At 34.0% G+C, this 20339-nt stretch overlaps 1 protein-coding gene across 1 annotated transcript; it reads right to left on the bottom strand.

The window, feature by feature from the left end:
* Positions 1 to 12663: 12663 nt before the first annotated feature.
* LOC140006834 (GRAS family protein RAM1-like) lies at positions 12664 to 13395 on the bottom strand. Its single transcript, XM_072049493.1, has one exon. The coding sequence runs from the start codon at positions 13393 to 13395 to the stop codon at positions 12664 to 12666; it is 732 nt and encodes a 243-aa protein (XP_071905594.1).
* Between the last annotated feature and the right edge of the window lie 6944 nt (positions 13396 to 20339).

The following is a 20339-nucleotide window of genomic DNA, read 5'->3' as shown; positions in this document are numbered from 1 at the left end:
ATTATACCATAACTAGCCTAGATGTAGTACTCAATGATCCAAATATAGTACTTGCATGAGTAGTTAGGGATACCACAACCTAAGGAGCTTTTATTTGTGTAATTTCAGTAGGTTAAATTTGTTATAATTCATTGATAGTCTAAATAATAGAGAATCTTTAGTAATACCGGTAATTGTTCACTCTTCCCTGTGGGATCGACCCGATATATACCCTAAACTACTAGTTGACCTGTATACTTGCAGTGAACGGGTGAAATTCGGTATTTTTTAACTTGTATGTATGTAAAATACCCGTCAATCATACATGCTCCTCAAATAACCATGACCCAACATAAAGGAATCAAACCTTTTATACCATTGTCTTGGAGACTGCTTCAATCCATATAAGGATTTCTTCAATAAGCAAACATGGTCTTCCTTACCTTCAATTTCAAAACCCTGGGGTTGCTTCATATAAATTTGTTCTTCAAGTTCGCCATGTAAGAAAGCTGTCTTAACATCAAGCTGCTCTAACTCCAAATCATACATAGCAACTAAAGCAAGCAAAACACGAATAGAGCTATGTTTAACAACAGGTGAAAACACATCATTAAAATCAACACCTTGTACCTGACTATAGCCCTTTGCAACTAATCGTGCTTTATACCTTGCATCTTCAACCCCTGGAATACCTTCCTTTTTCTTGAAGACCCACTTGCAACCAACAATTTTCTTAGCTGACGACGGCTTTACAAGAACCCAAGTTTCATTACGATGAAGGGATTCAATTTCTTCATTCATCGCAATCAACCACTTTGCTGAATCATCACAGGAAACTGCTTCTGAATAGGTGGAAGGCTCACCAACTGCATCAGTTTCTTCTGCAATAGACAAAGCATATGCAACTAAATTTGCATATCTTTGTGGTGGTCGAATGTCTCTTCTTTGTCTATCTCTAGCTATGGAATATTCCTCTTCTTCTGAACTATCTTCAACAGTAGATTCAGGTGCATCTACTGGCACTTGTTGAATAGAAGATTTGGACTGAGAAGGACCAGAACTGCCAATATCAAGCTCCACCTGCTTCTGTGTACTATTAGTAGTACAAGGACTAGAAGACTCCTTCTTGGAAGATAACATAGACAATTCATCAAAAGTAACATGTCTACTGATCACAAATTTTGGAGATTTGGGATCAGGACACCATAATCTGTATCCTTTCACCCCAGAAGCATACCCAAGAAAAATGCACTTTTTAGCCATATGCTCCAATTTTCCATCATTCACGTGCATGTATGCTGGACATCCAAAAAATTTTAAATTGGAGTAATCAGCAGGAGTACCTGACCAAACTTCTTCAGGAGTTTTGAAATCAAGAGATGCAGAAGGAGAACGGTTGACAATATAACAGGCCATATTGATCGCCTCTGCCCAAAAGTCGTTTGTCAACCCTGCATTGGAGATCATACATCTTGCTCTCTCCAAAAGCGTTCTGTTCATACGTTCAGCCACACCATTTTGTTGAGGCGTCATCCTGACGGTGTGATGCCGAACAATTCCTTCATTCTTGCAGAATTCATTGAATTCACCTTCACAAAATTCCATGCCATTATCTGTTCTCAACCGCTTAACATGTTTTCCTGTTTGTTTCTCAATCAAAACTTTCCATTGCTTGAAAGTTAGGAAAACATCATTTTTATGCTTAAGAAAATATACCCAAACTTTCCTTGAATAATCATCAATGAAAGTCAACATGTACCTGGCACCTCCTTTAGAAGAAGCACGAGAAGGCCCCCAGAGGTCTGAATGAATGTAGTCTAAAGTTCATTTTGTCCTGTGAACTGCCGGCAACTGGAAGCTAACTCTCTTCTGCTTTCCAAAAATGCAATGTTCACAGAGTCTCATCTTTCCAATATTTTGACTACCAAGAAGACCTCGTTTGCATAAAATAGATAAGCCCTTCTCGCTCATGTGCCCCAATCTCATGTGCCATAATTTGGTAAAATCAGAATCAGACAAAGTTGATGTAGAAACAGCAGCAGCACCTGTAATAGTAGATCCCTGCAAAATATATAGAGTACCAGATCTGTGTGCCTTCATAACAACAAGAGCTCCTCGAGTGATTTTGAGAACTCCATCTCCACCTGAATACCTGCACCCAATAGACTCAAGAGTGCCCAAAGAGATGAGATTTTTCTTCAAATCTGGAACATGTCTAACATTTGTGAGCGTCCTCACAATACTATCGTACATTTTAATCCGGATTGTGCCTTTGCCAACAACTTTACAAACAGCGTTGTTGCCCATTAAGACAACTCCACCTTCAGTTGATTCATATGTTGAAAACCAGTCCCTATTGGGACACATATGATATGAACAACCCGAATCTAAAATCCACTCATTGTTAGATCTAAAAATATTTTCCGTTGCACAGAAAATGGTTCCATCATTCTCATCAGCTGCTATACTAGCTTCAGCGGATTCAGTATTTTTCTCAACAAATTTCCCCTTTTGCTTTTCTTTATTTTTCAATTTAAAGCAATCAGAGATAACATGACCCTTCTTTTTACAATAATTCCACACTATATTTTTATGTCTGGACTTGGATCTACTTCTATTTTCTGTGTTTCTCTTTTCAGATCTATCTCGAACAAACAAGCCATCGGCTTGACTCCCACTAGTTTCCCCAGTAATGTCCCTATCTATATGCTCTTTAGATTTTAATGCAGATTTAATTTCCCGATACGAAATTGTTTCCTTTCCATAAATCATAGTATCGCGGAAATACTTAAAAGACTGGGGAAGGGAACACAAAAGTAATAGGGCTTGATCTTCATCATCAATTTTCGAATCTATATTCCCCAAATCCATAATAATGGAATCAAATTTATCAAGATGGGAGAGTATAGATGTACCTTCAGACATCCGAAGCATGTACAAACTCTGCTTCAAATATAGCCGATTCTCGACTGTCTTGTTCATATACAAGGCTTTCAATTTATCCCACATAGTCTTGACCGAAGTCTCCATTGCTACCTCACGCAATACCTCATCGGAGAGATTTAAGATTATGCTGGATCTGGCCTTCTTATCCATATCGGCGAAATCCGCATCCTTTACATCTTCTGGTTTGTTCTCGATTCCGTGAATCGCTAGATCAACTCCGTCTTGAACAAGAATGGCCTCCATCTTGAGCTGCCACATTTCGAAGTTGACATTCCTGTCGAATTTCTCGACAACCGTCTTTGTTATCGTCATTGTTGCCACAAAATCAGTAACTTAAAATTTGTCTCAAAAAAATTGGCCAAACAAATATGCAAGTCTCGTGAGCGGGCCCCACAGGGTGAGCGGGCCCCACGGGATGAAAAGACCCCATAAGGTGAGCGGGCCCCATGGATAAACGGACCCCACAGGATGAGTGGGCCCCACAGGATGGACGGACCCCACCAGATGAACGGACCCCACCAGATGAACCTGTCTTGCAAAATATAATAACCAGCTCTGATACCAGTTTGTTAGGACCGGCCCAGGAAATAGACAAATTCAAGTTAGGACAAAGTAGGCGGTATAACCGACGATATAATAGATAGGCGGTAGATACCAGCCATATAATAATTAGGCGGTAAAACCGACCATATAAAGACGGATAACAAAGCAAATAAAAGACACAGAAGATTTACGTGGTTCGGTCAAATTGACCTACGTCCACGGGCGAGGGAGGAGCAATATTTCTACTATGAAGAAGAAATACAAAAGACCGTAGGAAAGTGGTTCCTAGGCCAATAGGCACTTACAAAAGAGTTTAGAAAATATTCCTAAACTCAAAATAAGAGGGCCTAAAATATTTGACTCAATGGGCTAGATGACTCAAGAAGCTAATAGCCCATATAACTCTCTTGAGTGGTGCAGTTTAAAACCTTCAGAGGCCTCTTCTATTTATAGGCTCTCTATCGGAGCCTTTCCTGCTATCTACTGCGATGTGGGATGAAAGCACCAAAAGCATTTGGTCAACAAATGCGGCTTCAACATATATCTATGGAATAATGATCGACAATTACTAGGATGTTTCAATTTGCTTGATAAAATTCTGAAACTTAGTTTGGAATTTAATTTGATTCATGTATATTTGCTTCTTTTCTGCAACGCTATTTAGTGCTAGATTCATAGCCATTTTGTTCTTTTTCTTGCCCCCCACCAAAAAACAAAAAAAAGCACCACCACCCAAAATGCGAACAATATACACTTTAAAATAACCTCAAATGCCCTTAAAATAACCTCAAATTCTTTTCCTTCCAGTGACACTAAAAGTTCCAATTTTATTAATTTTTTATTTAAATGTTAAATTTTTTTTAGTCATCAAGTTGTTTTCCATCATTTATCAACTACAATCTTTTCATTCATTTTTGGTTTTCTTTGTGTATTTAGTTTTTATTTCCTCAAATTCCTTTCCTTCCATTTATAGCACAAGTGTTTTTAGTTTTCATGATTTTTATTTACATATTATATATTTCTCTATCTATTTCTTTTAGTTAATTTATACTATGACTATCCTGAATTTTATTCTTTTTTATTTAGACATTAAATTTGATTTCTTTCCCTTTAACACGCTAAGTCTTTTCAAATTTTCTTTATTTAGCTATTAAGCTTTTCTCTTCTCAAAAAATTTTTCCACCTTTTATGCAAGTAGTGTTTCTAAATTTGTGAGTTTCATTTAAATACTAAATTTTTTTCTCACCAAACTCTTCTGCTTGTATGAGTACATTTAATTTTCTTACTTTTTGTTTGGATGTTGAACATTTATCTCTTCAAATCTTTTTCCTTCTTTCTAGACAACGAATATTTGTATTTTTTGTGATTTATGTACATATCGACTTTTAGTGATTAGTTATTTAACTGTGCAAAATAATCATGTCAAGAAAGTATAAAGAATATATATATACTCACGAATAGATGAAACAATTAAATTAATTTGGTTCTCACAATTATTGTAGAATCAAAGTTTCGATTATCCTGCAACTAGAAAAAGTGTTTAGCCACTCTTTATGGAGGAAATGTTGCTAAGAAGAAAAGAAAGACAAATAACAATATTGACTATGAAGGGAAGAAGAGAATCGCCTACAAGAGCAGTTGAGAAAGAGGAAAAAGTCGAATGAAAATGCTAGCCAATTAATCTCCTTTTTTTTTTTCTTTTAAGTAGACCTCTTCTCCGTCTCTCTTGCCCATGTATCCAATTGCCTTCCCAGAATCCTAATTAAAGTAAACTAATAAAGCTAAAACAAATCTTAAAAGTAATTGGTTTCCATAGGGATAAAAGTTCCAAAAACTAATAGGACTTCTCTTTTGTGTCTCTCTTGCCTATATATCCAATTGTCTTCCCAATAGAATCCTAATTGAAATAAACTACTTTCCTAGCAGGGATGTAAAGCTAAAATAAATCTTAAAAGTGATTGGTTTCCATAGAGATAAAAATATACTTTCCTGATAAGGATATAAAGCTAAAATAAATCTTAAAAGTAATTAAAATTCCCAAAAACTAATACGACTTAAAGTCCATATCCCATTAGATAACAGCAGAAAAGCGATCAGCATAGGTGGTGCATAATTCCGTCAAGCGATGTAAATCCCGCTGATCTCCGAACTTCGTAAGCTCCAGGAACATGCCCACGCCATATTCAGAGCAGTCTTCTGGAAATTCCACTTTTAAATTATTTTTAGTCTCAAACTCTTATACACATCACCAAACACAAAATATAATTGGAATCCATCAATTAACACAATATTTTGCTACAATCAAGGAAGATATTTCGCAAATTAGATGCATATTAAGTTCTCCATCAGTTGTAATTTACTTGAAAATTGTGTTTTGGGGAATATGATATATAAGTAAAAAGTTTTATGTTTTGGGTAGTTGAGTTATTATGTGTTGATAGAAATTTGAGGTTGTATGGTTGGATAGAGGAATCGAGGATGTGTTAAGGTTTCAACCAATGTTTTAAAAACCGGACCGTTAATTGAACTGGTGAAGTGAAAGGGTCGAGGTTCAACCGGTCGGACCGGTTCAACCTCGGTTCAATGAATTTTTTAAAAAATAATTTATATAAATATATATATGTACAAAATAAGACATGTAATGGACTAATTTAATATTTTATATGATGAAAAGTTTACTATTTTTTAATAACTTGGATTTTTAAAAATAAAATTTTTAAATTATAAGTTAAAACAAATAAATTTCATTTCAATTTCAATTATATCTAAATCCAACCCCAAAATATCACAATATTTTGAAATTATACAAAATTCATGTCTCTGAGAATTTAGATATTATGAATTTAAATTTAAATTTACGTTTTGGGATTTAGAGATTGCAATTTAAAAAAGAAAATTTGGAGTTCAAAGGAAATCAAGAAAATCGAAAATAGAAATGTAAACTTGATAAGAAACAAAAAATAAGATAAAAGTGAGTGGTTGTGGCATTAAATAATTTGAGTTAAAAAAAATTCTTTTTTAACTTTTTTCAATTTAATGGACAAAAACAAAATTAAAAGATGGAAGAAAACATCAATAAATTAAAAATAAAGAGGTTTGATTAAAAAGGGAGTGACAAAAGAAAAGATGATAGAGAGAGAGAGAGAGAGAGAGAGAGTTGAAAATTAAAAAGAAAGAGCCATGAGGGGATGAGATTTTGTAAGAAAAATGGAAAAAAGAAATATGAGTGTTTGCTTTATATAAATAAGTTATCAAAAAAAACTAATAAGATGTGATGGTGCAATGGTTAATACATTGGTCTTTTATTACAAAGGTCTTGGGTTCGAATCTTGATTGCTGCATTTTGCAAAACTTTAAAAAAAAAAAAGAGGGAAAGCTGAAAACCGGAAAACCGCCGGTTCAATCCGGTTCGGCGGTTTTCACAGTTCAACCGGTCTTTGACCGGTTTTCTAGCAAAGTCAACAATGTCATTGAACCGGACCGGTGCCATGGCCGGTTCGCGGTCGAACCGGCCGGTCCGGTCCGGTCCGGTTTTCAAAACATTGGTTTCAACACATGGTCATTTTGAAGTGAAAGCTACAATTTACTATGGGAAATTTGCCAAATTGGTCCCTAACATTTACCAAAAACACTTTTTTAGTCCTTAACATATAAAATCAGCCAAAAGGATCCTTCACATTTAAATTATGAGCCAATTTGGTCCTATTGCTCGTTTTTGCTCATTTGTCCGGCTAAAAATAGCACGCCCCCCTCACATGGTCATATTTTTAGGGCAAAACCGGAAAACACATTTCATTACCGGTTGAAGGTAAAAGGATAGGGGACCACCACCAAAATACACATTTCACCTTTGGCCCTCGAATTACAGTTTGAAGAAACCCTAATTGCATCCCCAAATGAACAAGCATAACTTGGAAATGTACTGCCGATGATGACGACGACAAACCTGTAGGGTGTGATTGAGAAAAGATTGAAGGTTTGGCCAGAAAATCGTGAAGAAAATTAAGAGGGCATGTACACACACACACACACAGACACAAACAAGATGCAATGACGATTTTGACCTTTCACAAAAAGCGGTAGCTGGAATCCATCGCCGTTCGGAAACCATCCCTGTGGAAGTAGAAAACCAGCTCCAGTCGCTAGCTCAGCAGAAGGGGGGTTGCAGAATCTGGAACAGGACTGGACATAAATCGTGACGGTGCTTGTTTTGTGAGGTAGGGGGCATGGAGTGGGAGGCAGACCAGAAAAAATTGAAAGAAGCCGAAGCGGAGTTGCTGCCGGACGGGCGGGTTGGACTTTGGATACATGGATGGGAGATCGAGTCTTCCAAAGCTTCCATCCTCAAATCCCTCCAGCGCCAAGAGTAACTACCTCTCTCTATCTCTTCTTCCCCTTCCCCCAACCAACAAAAAATCAGATGCCTGACCCTCCCCCCCCCCCAAGTATTACAACTATTTTGTAAGTATCTGATTGCAGGTTTCCAAGAAGTCACAATGATGGGTTCCTTTCCACAAAGACATCGCTCGTTTGGATCCATTTTACTCTTCAAAGGTCAGCTTCTTCTTCCCAATTTCTTGCTACTGTATTTTCCCTCTTCAATTTCATGGGTTAGTGAGGTGATTAGATGAAGGAAAGATGGCTTCTTTCGACCGGTAATGAAATGTGTTTTTCGGTTTTGCCCCTAAAAATATGACCACGTGAGGGGGGCGTGCTATTTTTAGCCGGAGAAATGAGCAAAAACGAGTAATATGACCAAATTGGCTCATAATTTAAATGTGAAGGATCATTTTGGCTGATTTTATATGTTGAGGACTAAAAAAGTGTTTTTGGTAAATGTTAGGGACCAATTTGGCAAATTTCCCATTTGCTATTGGAGTTAGTCAGAAATAGCAAAATGGAAGGGACTTGCTTGGGCTCAGTATGAGATTACAAAATCCATAATGAATCAACTAAAATGTCAAAATTACCTCTATATGAAGATGGAAATTATTGTCAACCATAACAGGTTTATGGATAGATTTTGAGAATCATGAGAGAATTATGTGAAAAAACACTAAACTATAAAGGATTAAAATGTCGTGCATATTACATTTATATTTTGGTTAATTCAATCATTTTATATTCCAGACAAAGGTAATCTTGACATTTCAGTTGATTCTATTACAAAGGACCAATTTCGTCACTTTGACACTTGAATCAAAACTACAAGAGTATTATGTATAACTTTTGAAATTATATGAGAGATATGTAAAAAATGCTAAATTACAGGAGGTAAAGTGTAATTTACCCTTAAGTATATATACTTAACCAGTGTTTGTTGAGCATGACATGCAGTTTACACACTCGGTTAGCATTTACACTGTATTGGCTAAACAATATGTCCCTTGAGCCAATTTAACTTGCTGTTGTACATTAATTTTGTCATTACTAGTCTTTTCTCGTATTATTTAATTGTTAGACTGCGAGATTTTAATTTAGCTTGTTTACATTTGGATAAACTACTTAGAGTGTTTCAAAACTTTTGATCGTCAACTTTTGACCTCTCGTCTATTTAAAGTCTCAAATTGACCCCTTAGTAATAAAAGTATCAAAATTTGATCCTTTAGTCCATTTCAATAATTAGAACTAACCATGTTTACGAATAATGTGTGTCTCTTCCACCTGGTGCTGATAATAACTAATATTTAACACTAAATTATGACTTGGTACGCCCATTTCACCTCTTATGCCAAAAGATCCCCTATGGTTTAGCGAATATTATCGTTTCAAAACCTACAATATAATCCCTCATTGTTAGTAAATTTGTTAATTTACAAGATAAATCATCAGAACTATCTCGACTTGTGAAAAATATGTGTTTGGTGAGACTTGGTTGGGTAAAACATATTTTTAACACAAAAATATGACTTGATGTGTCCATTACACCTATTGTCAAAATAAAAATACTCAATTGTAGTCTATCATTGGTCAAAACTTGAAGAAGAGAAAGCAATAAATTTGGAGAGAGAAAATTTTGTCCAGATAACTCATATATTGGCTAACATTTTTCATTTATATTATAAGCATGTTTTCCAACCATTTCTTTATCTTATATAAATCACATGAGAAAAACTGCTACACAGTTATTACCAAAAAAAAATTCAAATAACTTTTTAACCAAGCACACTATTTTTGCTTGTTCACTTTGGGTGTGTGTGAATTAAAAAAAGAGATAAAAACTTTATATTTTATAATTGAATATTGTTAGTTGGCTTACAGTGAGTTATCTATTTTTTTGTTATAGTAAAGAAAAAAATACAAAACATTTCTTATGTCTTCAGGAATATTTTCTTCAAGTTATCTTGGCGGCGGCAGAACTAAGGATTTGGGATATCAATATAAACTTCACGAAAAAGCTATTAGTGTTAATTTCAAAAACTTATGAACCATGAGAGACTAAAATTGTGTAGGTTTTTAAACCATGGGAAGGTAAACTGAATATTGACTAGGCCACATGGGAAGTTTTGGTATTTAACTCATTTATTTGTATGGGGACAACTGTGACATTTTGCTTGTCAACGTTAGATATGACAATTTCCATCACTATTTTAAAAACTTACAAACCATGATGTGCTAAATTGTAGGTTTCTAAATGATAAGGAAGTAAGTTGAACATTCACTAAATTAAAGGGGGTATTTTTTGTATTTAACCCAAGGGTCAATTTTGAAACTTGCAATAGATATAAAGGGCTAAAAACTGACGAAAGAAATAGTTCAGGGTAGGACTGTCAATAGAGTTGGATCAACCCGAGTTCGGCTCATTCAGCCAAGAAAAAGTCTGGTGAACCCGACCTTTTAGTGACCTGGTATGAGTTTGGGCCTAAAAATAATTCCGAATTAAATATGAGTCGAGTTTGGGCCTCATTAGGCTCAAACCAGATATAGGTCCGGCCTTTTAATTATCTATATATATATTATTTATATTTTGATATTATATATAATTATATATTCAAATATATTAGGGAAAATGACATATTTCATCCCTTACATTTCGCAAAAATATTCTTTTCATCCCTCACTTTTAAAATGAAGCAAATTCGTCCTTGACATTTAAAAATTAAAACTATTACATCCCTGAACCTAATTTTCAATCAAACCATATAATAACCCAGCAATAAATTTTGAAAATAGAATTGATAGATCATTCGGTCAACTTCATCATATTCACATGACATTTATTAAACCAAAAAAATAAATATGATAACATAAAAGGCCATTCTTTGTCTTGGAATAGTAGAATTTTTTTTTTTTGATAAATCTTTTCATGCACCATTAGTATATCCCCTTGCGAATCTAAATGTGTATCATAAATATAAAATTTGGTGTTTAAATTTAAATTAAAATGATATGGCGGTACATAAAACTGTCAGTGTATACAATGATAATGTAGAAAAGATTAATCTTTCTTTTTTATGTTATAATTTTTTCTTTTTTCTTTTTAAGTTCATTAAATTTCACATGAATATCAAGTTGAGTTAACCAAGTGATCTTCCAATTACACCCCCAAAATTTGTAATCAGGTTGATTGGTGGTTTGATTCAGACTGAAATTTAGGTTTAGGGATGTAATAATTTCAGTTTTTAAATGTCAAGGATGAAATTGCTTCATTTCAAAAGTGAGGGACGAAAAGAATATTTTTGTGAAATATGAAGGATGAAATCGATCATTTTCCCAATATATTATTACTAAATACTAAATATATACAAATTACAAAACACAAAAATACATCTGAAGACTCCTCTACTAGTTTTTTTGAGAGCCAATATTGATAATGCATAACTAAAACTTTAACTTTTCTTATTGGTTGAGTAAATTTTTATATTGGCATAATATTGGTTGATTTCTTTTTGGTCTAGAAACACAAATCATCAAGATGTTTGGATTTAAGTTACAAGGCTACGAAGAAGTTCCAACTTTTGAAGATGCATTAACTTATGACCGCATGTTTTATTACTATCTTTCATGTATTTTAAACGAATTAGATATAAATATTGTTGAAAAGTTTGATTTATGTACTTTTTAAGAACTATTACTTGCTCATGTTTAATTTTAATGTTGTAAAATCCTGTGAATATTAAATTAATTTTACAACTTAATAGTTATAGTAATTATATTGAGAAAATTGTGAAGTAATAAGTGAGTTTGAGCTAAAACCCGAACAAGGCTCAAAACCCAAATATTTTGTGACTTGAGTATGAATTTCACATTTATTAATTCGAAACTTATGGCTCAAATCTAAAAGCATTACAAATTAAATGAGTTGAGTCTGAACTTATAAAAATTCGACTCATATGGCCCAATTGACAGGCCTAGTTTAGGGTTCCTAAGCAACATACGCATTACATTTTTAAATCGTTACTCTTTTTGAATAGTCTTAAACAATTACAAATCACCTCCCCAAATTCTTTCTGAAATTGAAGTTGATTTTCCTCATGTCAGTGTTGCCTAACTTGACAATAGATGAGTTTCTAAACTCCTAACGATAGTTGATCTAAGGATATAGACATTGAATAATTCATAGCCAGACAGAAATGCAACTCCAAATCCACAAAGACTCCATTTTTTGCAGCCTCTCAAGGATCCAAAACATTGCTTTCTATTATTAACATGTTGCCGTTAAACTCAACCTGGTGCATCTGGGTCCATCACTCACAATATTTGTGATTAGAACAACAATCATATTTGCTTGATATTTAGGTTTCGCCATTAAAGTTAGCAAATCATGTCTAACTAAGCATCCAAGTCAAACTTCATCAGACTTTATTCACATATCAATAGAGCATTTTCCAAACTTGAATCAGAAATAATATGCTTTCTATAAAATACTTTCAGTTCAACTTGGCATTGTCTAATTATAAATTAGAATGCCTCCCAAGCTAGAATTTAAGGTTGCTGAATTGATCTTGTCATCTATTTAGAAACTCTAGATTAGTTTGTTTGATTGGTTTACCAGATCACTACATATATGTATCAGCTGTTAATCAACCAAGCTTGAGTAGAGTTCCAATTGGTTTGATCCGAGCTTCAGGCTAAAAAGCCTAGTTTTCTGACTGCGAAAAAGAGAAAACACGTCAAGAAAATTACAGACGTAAGTTCCTGAGAAGACATAATCAGCTAGCAAAGATTAGTAATACTGCACAGCTCCAATAACTCTTAATCAGAGGGGAACTCCCATGCAGAGATAGATTGAAATGAGGTTTCGTTCCATCTGAAGATCAGAGATTTCCCATCCATAACAGAAGTACCAGGCCTTAACTGATCAGACCTTTTAAGTGTCAAATTTGCTTGCAATATTGATGTTTGGCTGAGATCTGATTCCACAAAACCGAACTTTTTGAAAAGGAATCTCCAGAAACCAATTCTTTCATGTCTCAGAGTCCTCTCTGTACCTTCAGCTGTGAGAACATTATGAATCATCCCCCACCAGTGAACTTCTTCTACCGGTTTTCTATACAGGATGTGCTTTTCCATACAAGAATTCATGGAATCAATTAGCCCGCTGATAAAGAGGAGTGTTTCTTTGAAAGGTTCCAGGAAATTTGGTGCATTTGTACAGACCTCCACTTCCTTGAGCACGAGAAAACATGGCTTGAGATTCTGGATCACTGCCATCAAGGCTTCTAAATGATTAGGCCATGCTAACAGTGACCAAAGCTGGTATGCCAAGTCAATTGCCACAGCTTCGTTAGCCTCTAAATCAAAGAATTCTTCCTTGAGGTCCTTGAGGTCTGACGCAACTACCTTAAATGAGAAAGGTAAGTTAATGGTCTGAGCAAAAGATGACAACTGTTTGCCAGTCTTTTCCATGGTTTCTTCACAGGTTCCACCGGCAGTAATCTTGAGAAGTTCAAGAGGACATTCATGACGGACAGCAAAAGCTTCCATAATCAGTGTCCACTACGAACCATTATCAATTTCAAAATCTATTCAATGAACCTTCTTAGTTGATGTCACAGCTTCCAGTATGGATTGACTTGATATGAATTGTGTTTCCAGACAGAATGGGACTTCCTGTTGACATGCCATGATCAAAGGTTCTAGAAAAATATTATCCAGCTCCTCAACCATTGGCAACCATTCTTGACCTTTTAAGTTTGTCTGATGAAATTATTCCCCCACTCTTGATCAATTCTCTCGTTAAGAGCTTTAGCAAAGTAGTATACAACCCTTTGAACAGAATTACCAGTTTTAGAAGCTAAGACATCGCACATATTCAGCAATTTTCTGGCATAAACAAACTTTTCATCTTCAACTTTCTCAGCTGCAGCTTGAACTAACATTGCAAATTCCCAGTCTTGAGCAACTTTGGAAGATACACCGCATTGACCTCTAAAGCAACCTTTTACACTGGAGAGAACATCTGCCTTCTTGGACTTTAATTGAACCCGCCGTACTTTTTCAAATTTCATAATCTTATCAGTCGGCGAGGATTGAAAGCTACAAGAATTATTTGGGATATCAGGGCTCACTTCAAGGAGCTTTTGCGAATCCCTCAAACGTTTCAACTTTGTACCGCGTGGCTTCAGAAGTTCCACTGATGTTAGAGAAGGAAATGGGCTTTCCACCTCTTCTTCAGAATAACAAGAGATTAGCAACAAATAACTGGTTATTACTAGACAGGAATCCATATCTTCCCAGTCTTGTGGTAAAAAACAAAATTTGGCCAGGGAGAAATACCTGAAATGATCGCAAATTTATAACCTCAAATCTCTCTCCTCCTTTTTCAATAAAAAATTATACTGTGTTCCTCAGCTTGAATTTCAGAACTGATGAAAACTATGGCTCAAGGTACTGATATCCACTGCTGGACATACAAGTTATACCCAAAAAAGCCATTACGTAATGCCAGATAAAGCAATCGCTTAACAGGCTGCATCTAGCAGTAACCAGAGGATACATATCGTGTCTAGACAAAATCAATTACTTTCTGATAGCAGTTTCTGGTCTGAAAATCCTTATATGGGATTATATGGGCGACTGGGGAATTGTTTAGTTCCATAGGATCTCCAACTGGGGATTGTTTGATGTTAGCTTTATGGTTTCTCCGACAAATTTGTGTGCACCTCAGATTCCAAAATGAAAATTGCCAAAATATATCCCTATGCAAATGAACTGAGTTAGACATCAGCTTTTGTTTTCTTTCCCATTTTAGGATATATTTATATTGTACAAAGTGATATGCCTGCAGAAAACTTAAGCATCTTAATATATACTTGGATTCATGTTCATATTCTTTCCAAGTACCTAGTTTACAAGCGCACTGAATCTTAGGAAGCTCATTATTTTAGCATCTATAATTAGGGATGTGCTCCTAAACTTGATATGGTTCAAGAGTTTCAGAAACTACATGCAGTAGGCCTGGAGATGTTGGAGGAACAAAAAAGTTTCAATAACATCATACGAATCTTGTTAATCAATTCTTGAAAAATTGTTAAATAACATGTTGAAATGACAGAACTGGGATTCTCATTTCATCAGCAACATAAGTTGAAATATAAGGCAAAAGTCTTGTTAAATTCTTTGGAAGATCGTTGTGAATGATTAAGTCATCCTCTGGCTTAACAGAATTGACTTTGCACTTTTTGTCCCTAATGTTTCGAATTTAGATCATTATGGTCCTTTAATTTTTGAATAGTGATATTTAGCATTTCAAGATGAAACAAGATATGAACTAGATCAAAATTGCGCTAAAAAACATGCAAAAACAATAAAAAAAATTTATTGCTTTTTATTTTTATTTTATTTATTCATCCCATCATCTTAGACTTATTTTGTTTTACATAGTTGGTCTCAAAATTGGGATAATATGTGCATTTATTGTTTTGCATTATGAATAATTTAATTCATGATGGGTTCTAAAATTTTTCCTTTACTTGTATTGATAATTAAACTCAATTAACTAACCCATTAAAATATAGGGTATGTATACCATATGTAAATTAGGCTAATTGTTATATCTTGTTCCCATTTCAATTAGTTATCAATTGAGTTTGAGATTAAGTTGGTATTTTGTAAAATCATTGAATCATTCAATAAAATTATCAAGATACACAAATAGTAAAATGAATATTTTAAAACTTTATTATTGGAATGCTTGATTTTAATAAATGGGAAAGACAACAAAAAAATGGAAGTTTTTCTCCCAAAATTCCTTAAAACACTTCATAGTGGTACTTACATTGGCTAGTTTTTATAATTATAATTACTAGGTACAAGGCTACTACAATTCCAGGCTTACATCCCATGATGGTGCCATAGGGTAGCTGAGGAGGGCTCCCTTAAGTTTTGAAAATTTTAATTCATAGTGTGTAAATATGCGTGTAAAGCAAAGTTGGCCCTCCCTATTTTTTTACAATTTTAGTTTATATTATGAGAGTTTATATATATATATATATATATATATATATATATATATATATATATATATATATGAATTAGCCACCTTCAAATTACTTTTTTCTCCAAAAAAAAGTTATTTATTTTTCATTGTGCTAGTTATTTAACTTTCAAAAAAGTAAACATATAATCAATAATCCATAGTAAATTGACCGAATTTGATATATTATAATAAAAGACCCAATTCATAATTATCAATGGGATAAAACAAAGTAATTACTTTATTCGCTCATATACAAATATACAATTTAGCTCAATTGATTAGATTCGTTCTCACTCCTCATGTATCAATTACAACTACAAAACAAGCATTTCAATTATGAAGATAATTAAGACAAAGTTCCAAAACAAGATGGAAAATAATTTCTTGAATGATTGCCTAATTGTGTACATAGAAAAGAAAGTTGTTGAAAAATTTAGCATTGATTCAATCATAAATAAATTTACTTCTAAAACGAATGTAAAGCTCAATTTACTTTTAAGAAAGAGGTTAAAATTTCAGTGTATGTTAATATAACTTTTATCTTTTTTAATTAAAAATAGTTATATTTATATTGCATGGTTATATATATATATATATATGTATATATATATATATATATTGCATAGGCAACACATCGGAGCACCTTCTCATAATGTGTAAGTTGGGTGGTTTGTAATATAATAAGATATTTAATCGAAGCTTATTTTTTGTCTTAATTTTCGTTATGACTATGCTGCATATTTATGAAATAGACGTACCTTTGTAATTAAAGATAATATTTGATATTTTTAGATGTCATATATTTAAATAGATGAAAATTATTTTGAACATAGCATATTAAAACAAAATTAGGAAAAATTTTGGCCCCCTTAAGAAAAAAATTTCTGGTTCCGTCACTACTTACTTCCCTTTGCTAACTTACACTCATCAATTCGATTAATTCTTCCTCTGATCATTGTCTGGAATGCAACATACGTGGCTATGTTATCGTGGACAATGAGGTTAATTTTGCGCTCAAGGAGGTTTTTGTAGAATGAGTGAATGACCATGCAAATATGCTTGCTAGTGGTGCAATATAGGGTTTTTTTTAACTGTCTAACCTTCATTTTCACATAATACTTAATAAAAAAAATTTCTAATCGAGAAAGCTATAATAATTTGACAGGGGCCAATGCTTAAATTTCAAAAATGATAAATTAATGATTTTAAAAAAAATAACCATTTTTATGCATTTGAATAATTTCCTTAATTAAAGGTAGCAAAGTTTTGTGTTTTGGAATTGCAAAAATACATTGAAGAAATTGTTCTATCTGATAAGTGACTAATTTACGTAATAATTGTATGACATTTTATATTATTTTTAGTCACTTTAGTTATATTATTGGTAGAATATGAATCATTTTGGCTATAATTGGTGAAAAATGCTTTTAAGTGATTAAATGAGGTTTTTATCACTTTTTACTTGGATTTTGTGTATTTTGACAGTTTTGACACATTTGCGTATTTCGACTATAACTTGAGCTACAATGATCGGATTAAGATGATTCTTGAACCAATTTGAAGATAAGAGATAGATCTACAACTTTGGTGAAGACATCTAAATCCAGTTTGAAGGTTTTCCAGGTCAAAATGCCGAATTACAATAGCAAATTTCTACTGGTCGAAACTGGAACAGGGCAATGAGCAGGTAAGGGTATTTCGGTAATTTCTCAGCCTACACAGATGCAAATGAGGTGATTCTTGATGCATTGGAAAGCTAACTCAAAGGGCTACAAGTTTTATGTTTTGGTCAAGAGCTAAATCAGCTTTTATCATCAAGAAAAGATCGGTTGAAGTTGGGCCAAAAACAGAGCAAGTGATCCACACTCGGATCCACTATTCATCCGAACCCTCGGTTGTTTCTGGGTTAGTGGAACCGAGCTCGGATCCATACGGATCCGAGGTACTGTAGCAGCTCGGATCACTGGTCAGAAAAGGCTGCTCTGTACGCGTAAAACTCAATTTCACCCCCACCAACTCACATTGGATGCTATACATGTGAGAAACATTCCCAGCTGTAAAAGGGAGATGTAATCCTCATTTCTTGACCACCTTTCATCATAAAAGAGCCAAATTCATTGCATTGAAGAAAATGGGGAATCCATAGCAGAAAATAGAGAGTGAGCTACGGGAGAAGCTGGAAGCTGCAGAAATGTAGCTCTTTCATCTTCCTAGTATTAGTTTAGCTTAGTATAGAGTAGTGTAGCTTTTCCATTCTTTTTTATTATCTAGATTAGGATGAAGATGGAGGATGAAGAAGGCAAGGAAGAAAGCTCATGTGACAAGGGTTGTATTCCTTCCAAACTCTTTATCTTTTGTGTTTGATTCCAAGTTTAGTTAATATACAAGTTCTGGATTTTGTGTTCATTATGTGTTTCTAAAGTTTAAGCCTTGGGTTTGGTTGAACTTTCTATGATTGTTAGTGTTAATTGTTTGGTTATTTGATTGCTACGATTTGAGCAAGTTATTTAGCACTTTGGCTCTTTAAATCATGATTAATCTGGTACCATTGATTGTGATTATCTAAGGTGTTGTTTCTGCAATGAAAATTGAGATTTAACACTGGTTCAAGAAGTGCTAAACATAGGGAGTACACTCACGAAAGTAGAGGTGCACCTATGTGGTTTTTAGTGATTCATTTCATGTAATTTCACTGAAGAAATGAACTTGTAGCTAATTTCATAACCATGAGAATAGGTATGGAGTAGTTATAAGAATAATTGATTCACTACGAAAGTAGGATTCAAATGCATAAGGAAATTACACCATAATTAGCCTAGATGTAGTACTCAATGATCCAAATATAGCACTTGCATGAGTAGTTAGGGATACCACAACCCAAGGAGCTTTCATTTGTTATTTTCTTGCATAATTTGAGTAGGTTTTAATTTGTTATAATTCATTGATAGTCTAAATAATAGAGAAACTTTAGTAGTACCGGTAATTGCAATCTTCCTTGTGGGATCGACCCTTAATACCCTATACTCGCTCACGATTCGTATACTTGCGATAAATCGCGTGTGGGGTATTTAGGAGTTTATAAATGTAAAACTTGATTAGGATGAGCTTAATTGTATATGTATACTCCGCGCACGTCAAGTTTTTTCATTCTTATCATGTGATTTGTGACTTGTGTGGAGGTTATCATGCTACTAATACATGTATGCAAGTACAAAATGTGGATTATTATGATGAATTAGAGCATTACAATCCCTGTTTTGATCGATATAGTGCTAATTGGAGCAATTCTCCTGCTTATGGTTGGGATAATCAATGTGCATATAGTGATTTTCAAAATTTTTATGATTACCAACTTGAAAGTGTCCAATTCGAATCAAAACCATCTTGGGAGTTGGCAATAGAAAGGTTAGCTAATGCACCTCTACCTTGGGAGTTAGAAAGTGAACCATTAGCTAATGATTCTAATGCATCTTGGGAGCTAGCTGTAGAAAATTTTTCTAATCAATTTGATTTAGCCATAGAAAAGCTAGCAAATGCAACTTCCGACCGTTTTGATAGGATTGAGGAAAGAATAGATGAATTAGCTTCTCACTTTGGTAGAATACATGAGCAATTGAATGTATTGTGTGAAGTTATTTCTTCTAATAATGTGCAAAATGATCCTAGCATGAATGGTGGAAATGTTATATGTGAAAATGGGTTGCATTTTGATGAAAATGATGAATCTCAATTGTGTTTCAATGAGCAAATGTCCATTTCACATGATAATATCTTTGGAACTAACTTTGAACCTCAAGAGGCGAGTTTTAATGACTCATTTTTCACCCCTCTTGAGGAGTGCATTGAAAGTATAGGTTCTAAAGGTATTCCTGCCCAAGATACTCTTATGACATGTCCTTTGGTAAGTTCTCAAGTGGTGTATATTCAAGGTAATATCTATGAAACACTTGGGATAGGTAAGTCACTTTCATTTCTCACATCATTAGATCATGTGGCTTTGGCTATAAAGTCACCATTTAATGATCCACCACGGCCTAAAATGGTGGATTATTCGTTAACAAAGCCTCCTTGAAAAATAAGGTGAACTAGTCAAGCTATTGACTATAAAGAAGCGCTTATTGGGAGGCAACCCAATGTTTGTTTAAGTTTATGTTATTTTGGGGTGATTTTATGTTTAAAGTATGTGTTTGAGTTATTTTGTTATTTTTCATTTGTAGGTATTGGAAATGGAAGCAAAAGTGACCAAATGAGGTGAAAAAGGCGAAATTTGATCAAGGAACTCAACCCCTCGATTTGAGTAATAATTATTTTTGATTTGTTAGAAGGGGTTAAAATGCATATTTTGATCATTTTACATGTGCATGTATTGAGTATTTTAACAAACAAATGATCTATGATGCATTTTGAGTGTTGGGATACCAATGGTAATTTTTCAAAGTTGGCTTTCTGC

The sequence above is a fragment of the Coffea arabica genome, chromosome 5e, assembly GCF_036785885.1.
Source record: "Coffea arabica cultivar ET-39 chromosome 5e, Coffea Arabica ET-39 HiFi, whole genome shotgun sequence".
NCBI lineage: Eukaryota > Viridiplantae > Streptophyta > Magnoliopsida > Gentianales > Rubiaceae > Coffea > Coffea arabica.
The sequence above is the reverse complement of the archived record's forward strand: the minus strand, read 5'-3'. Positions and strand labels throughout refer to the sequence as shown.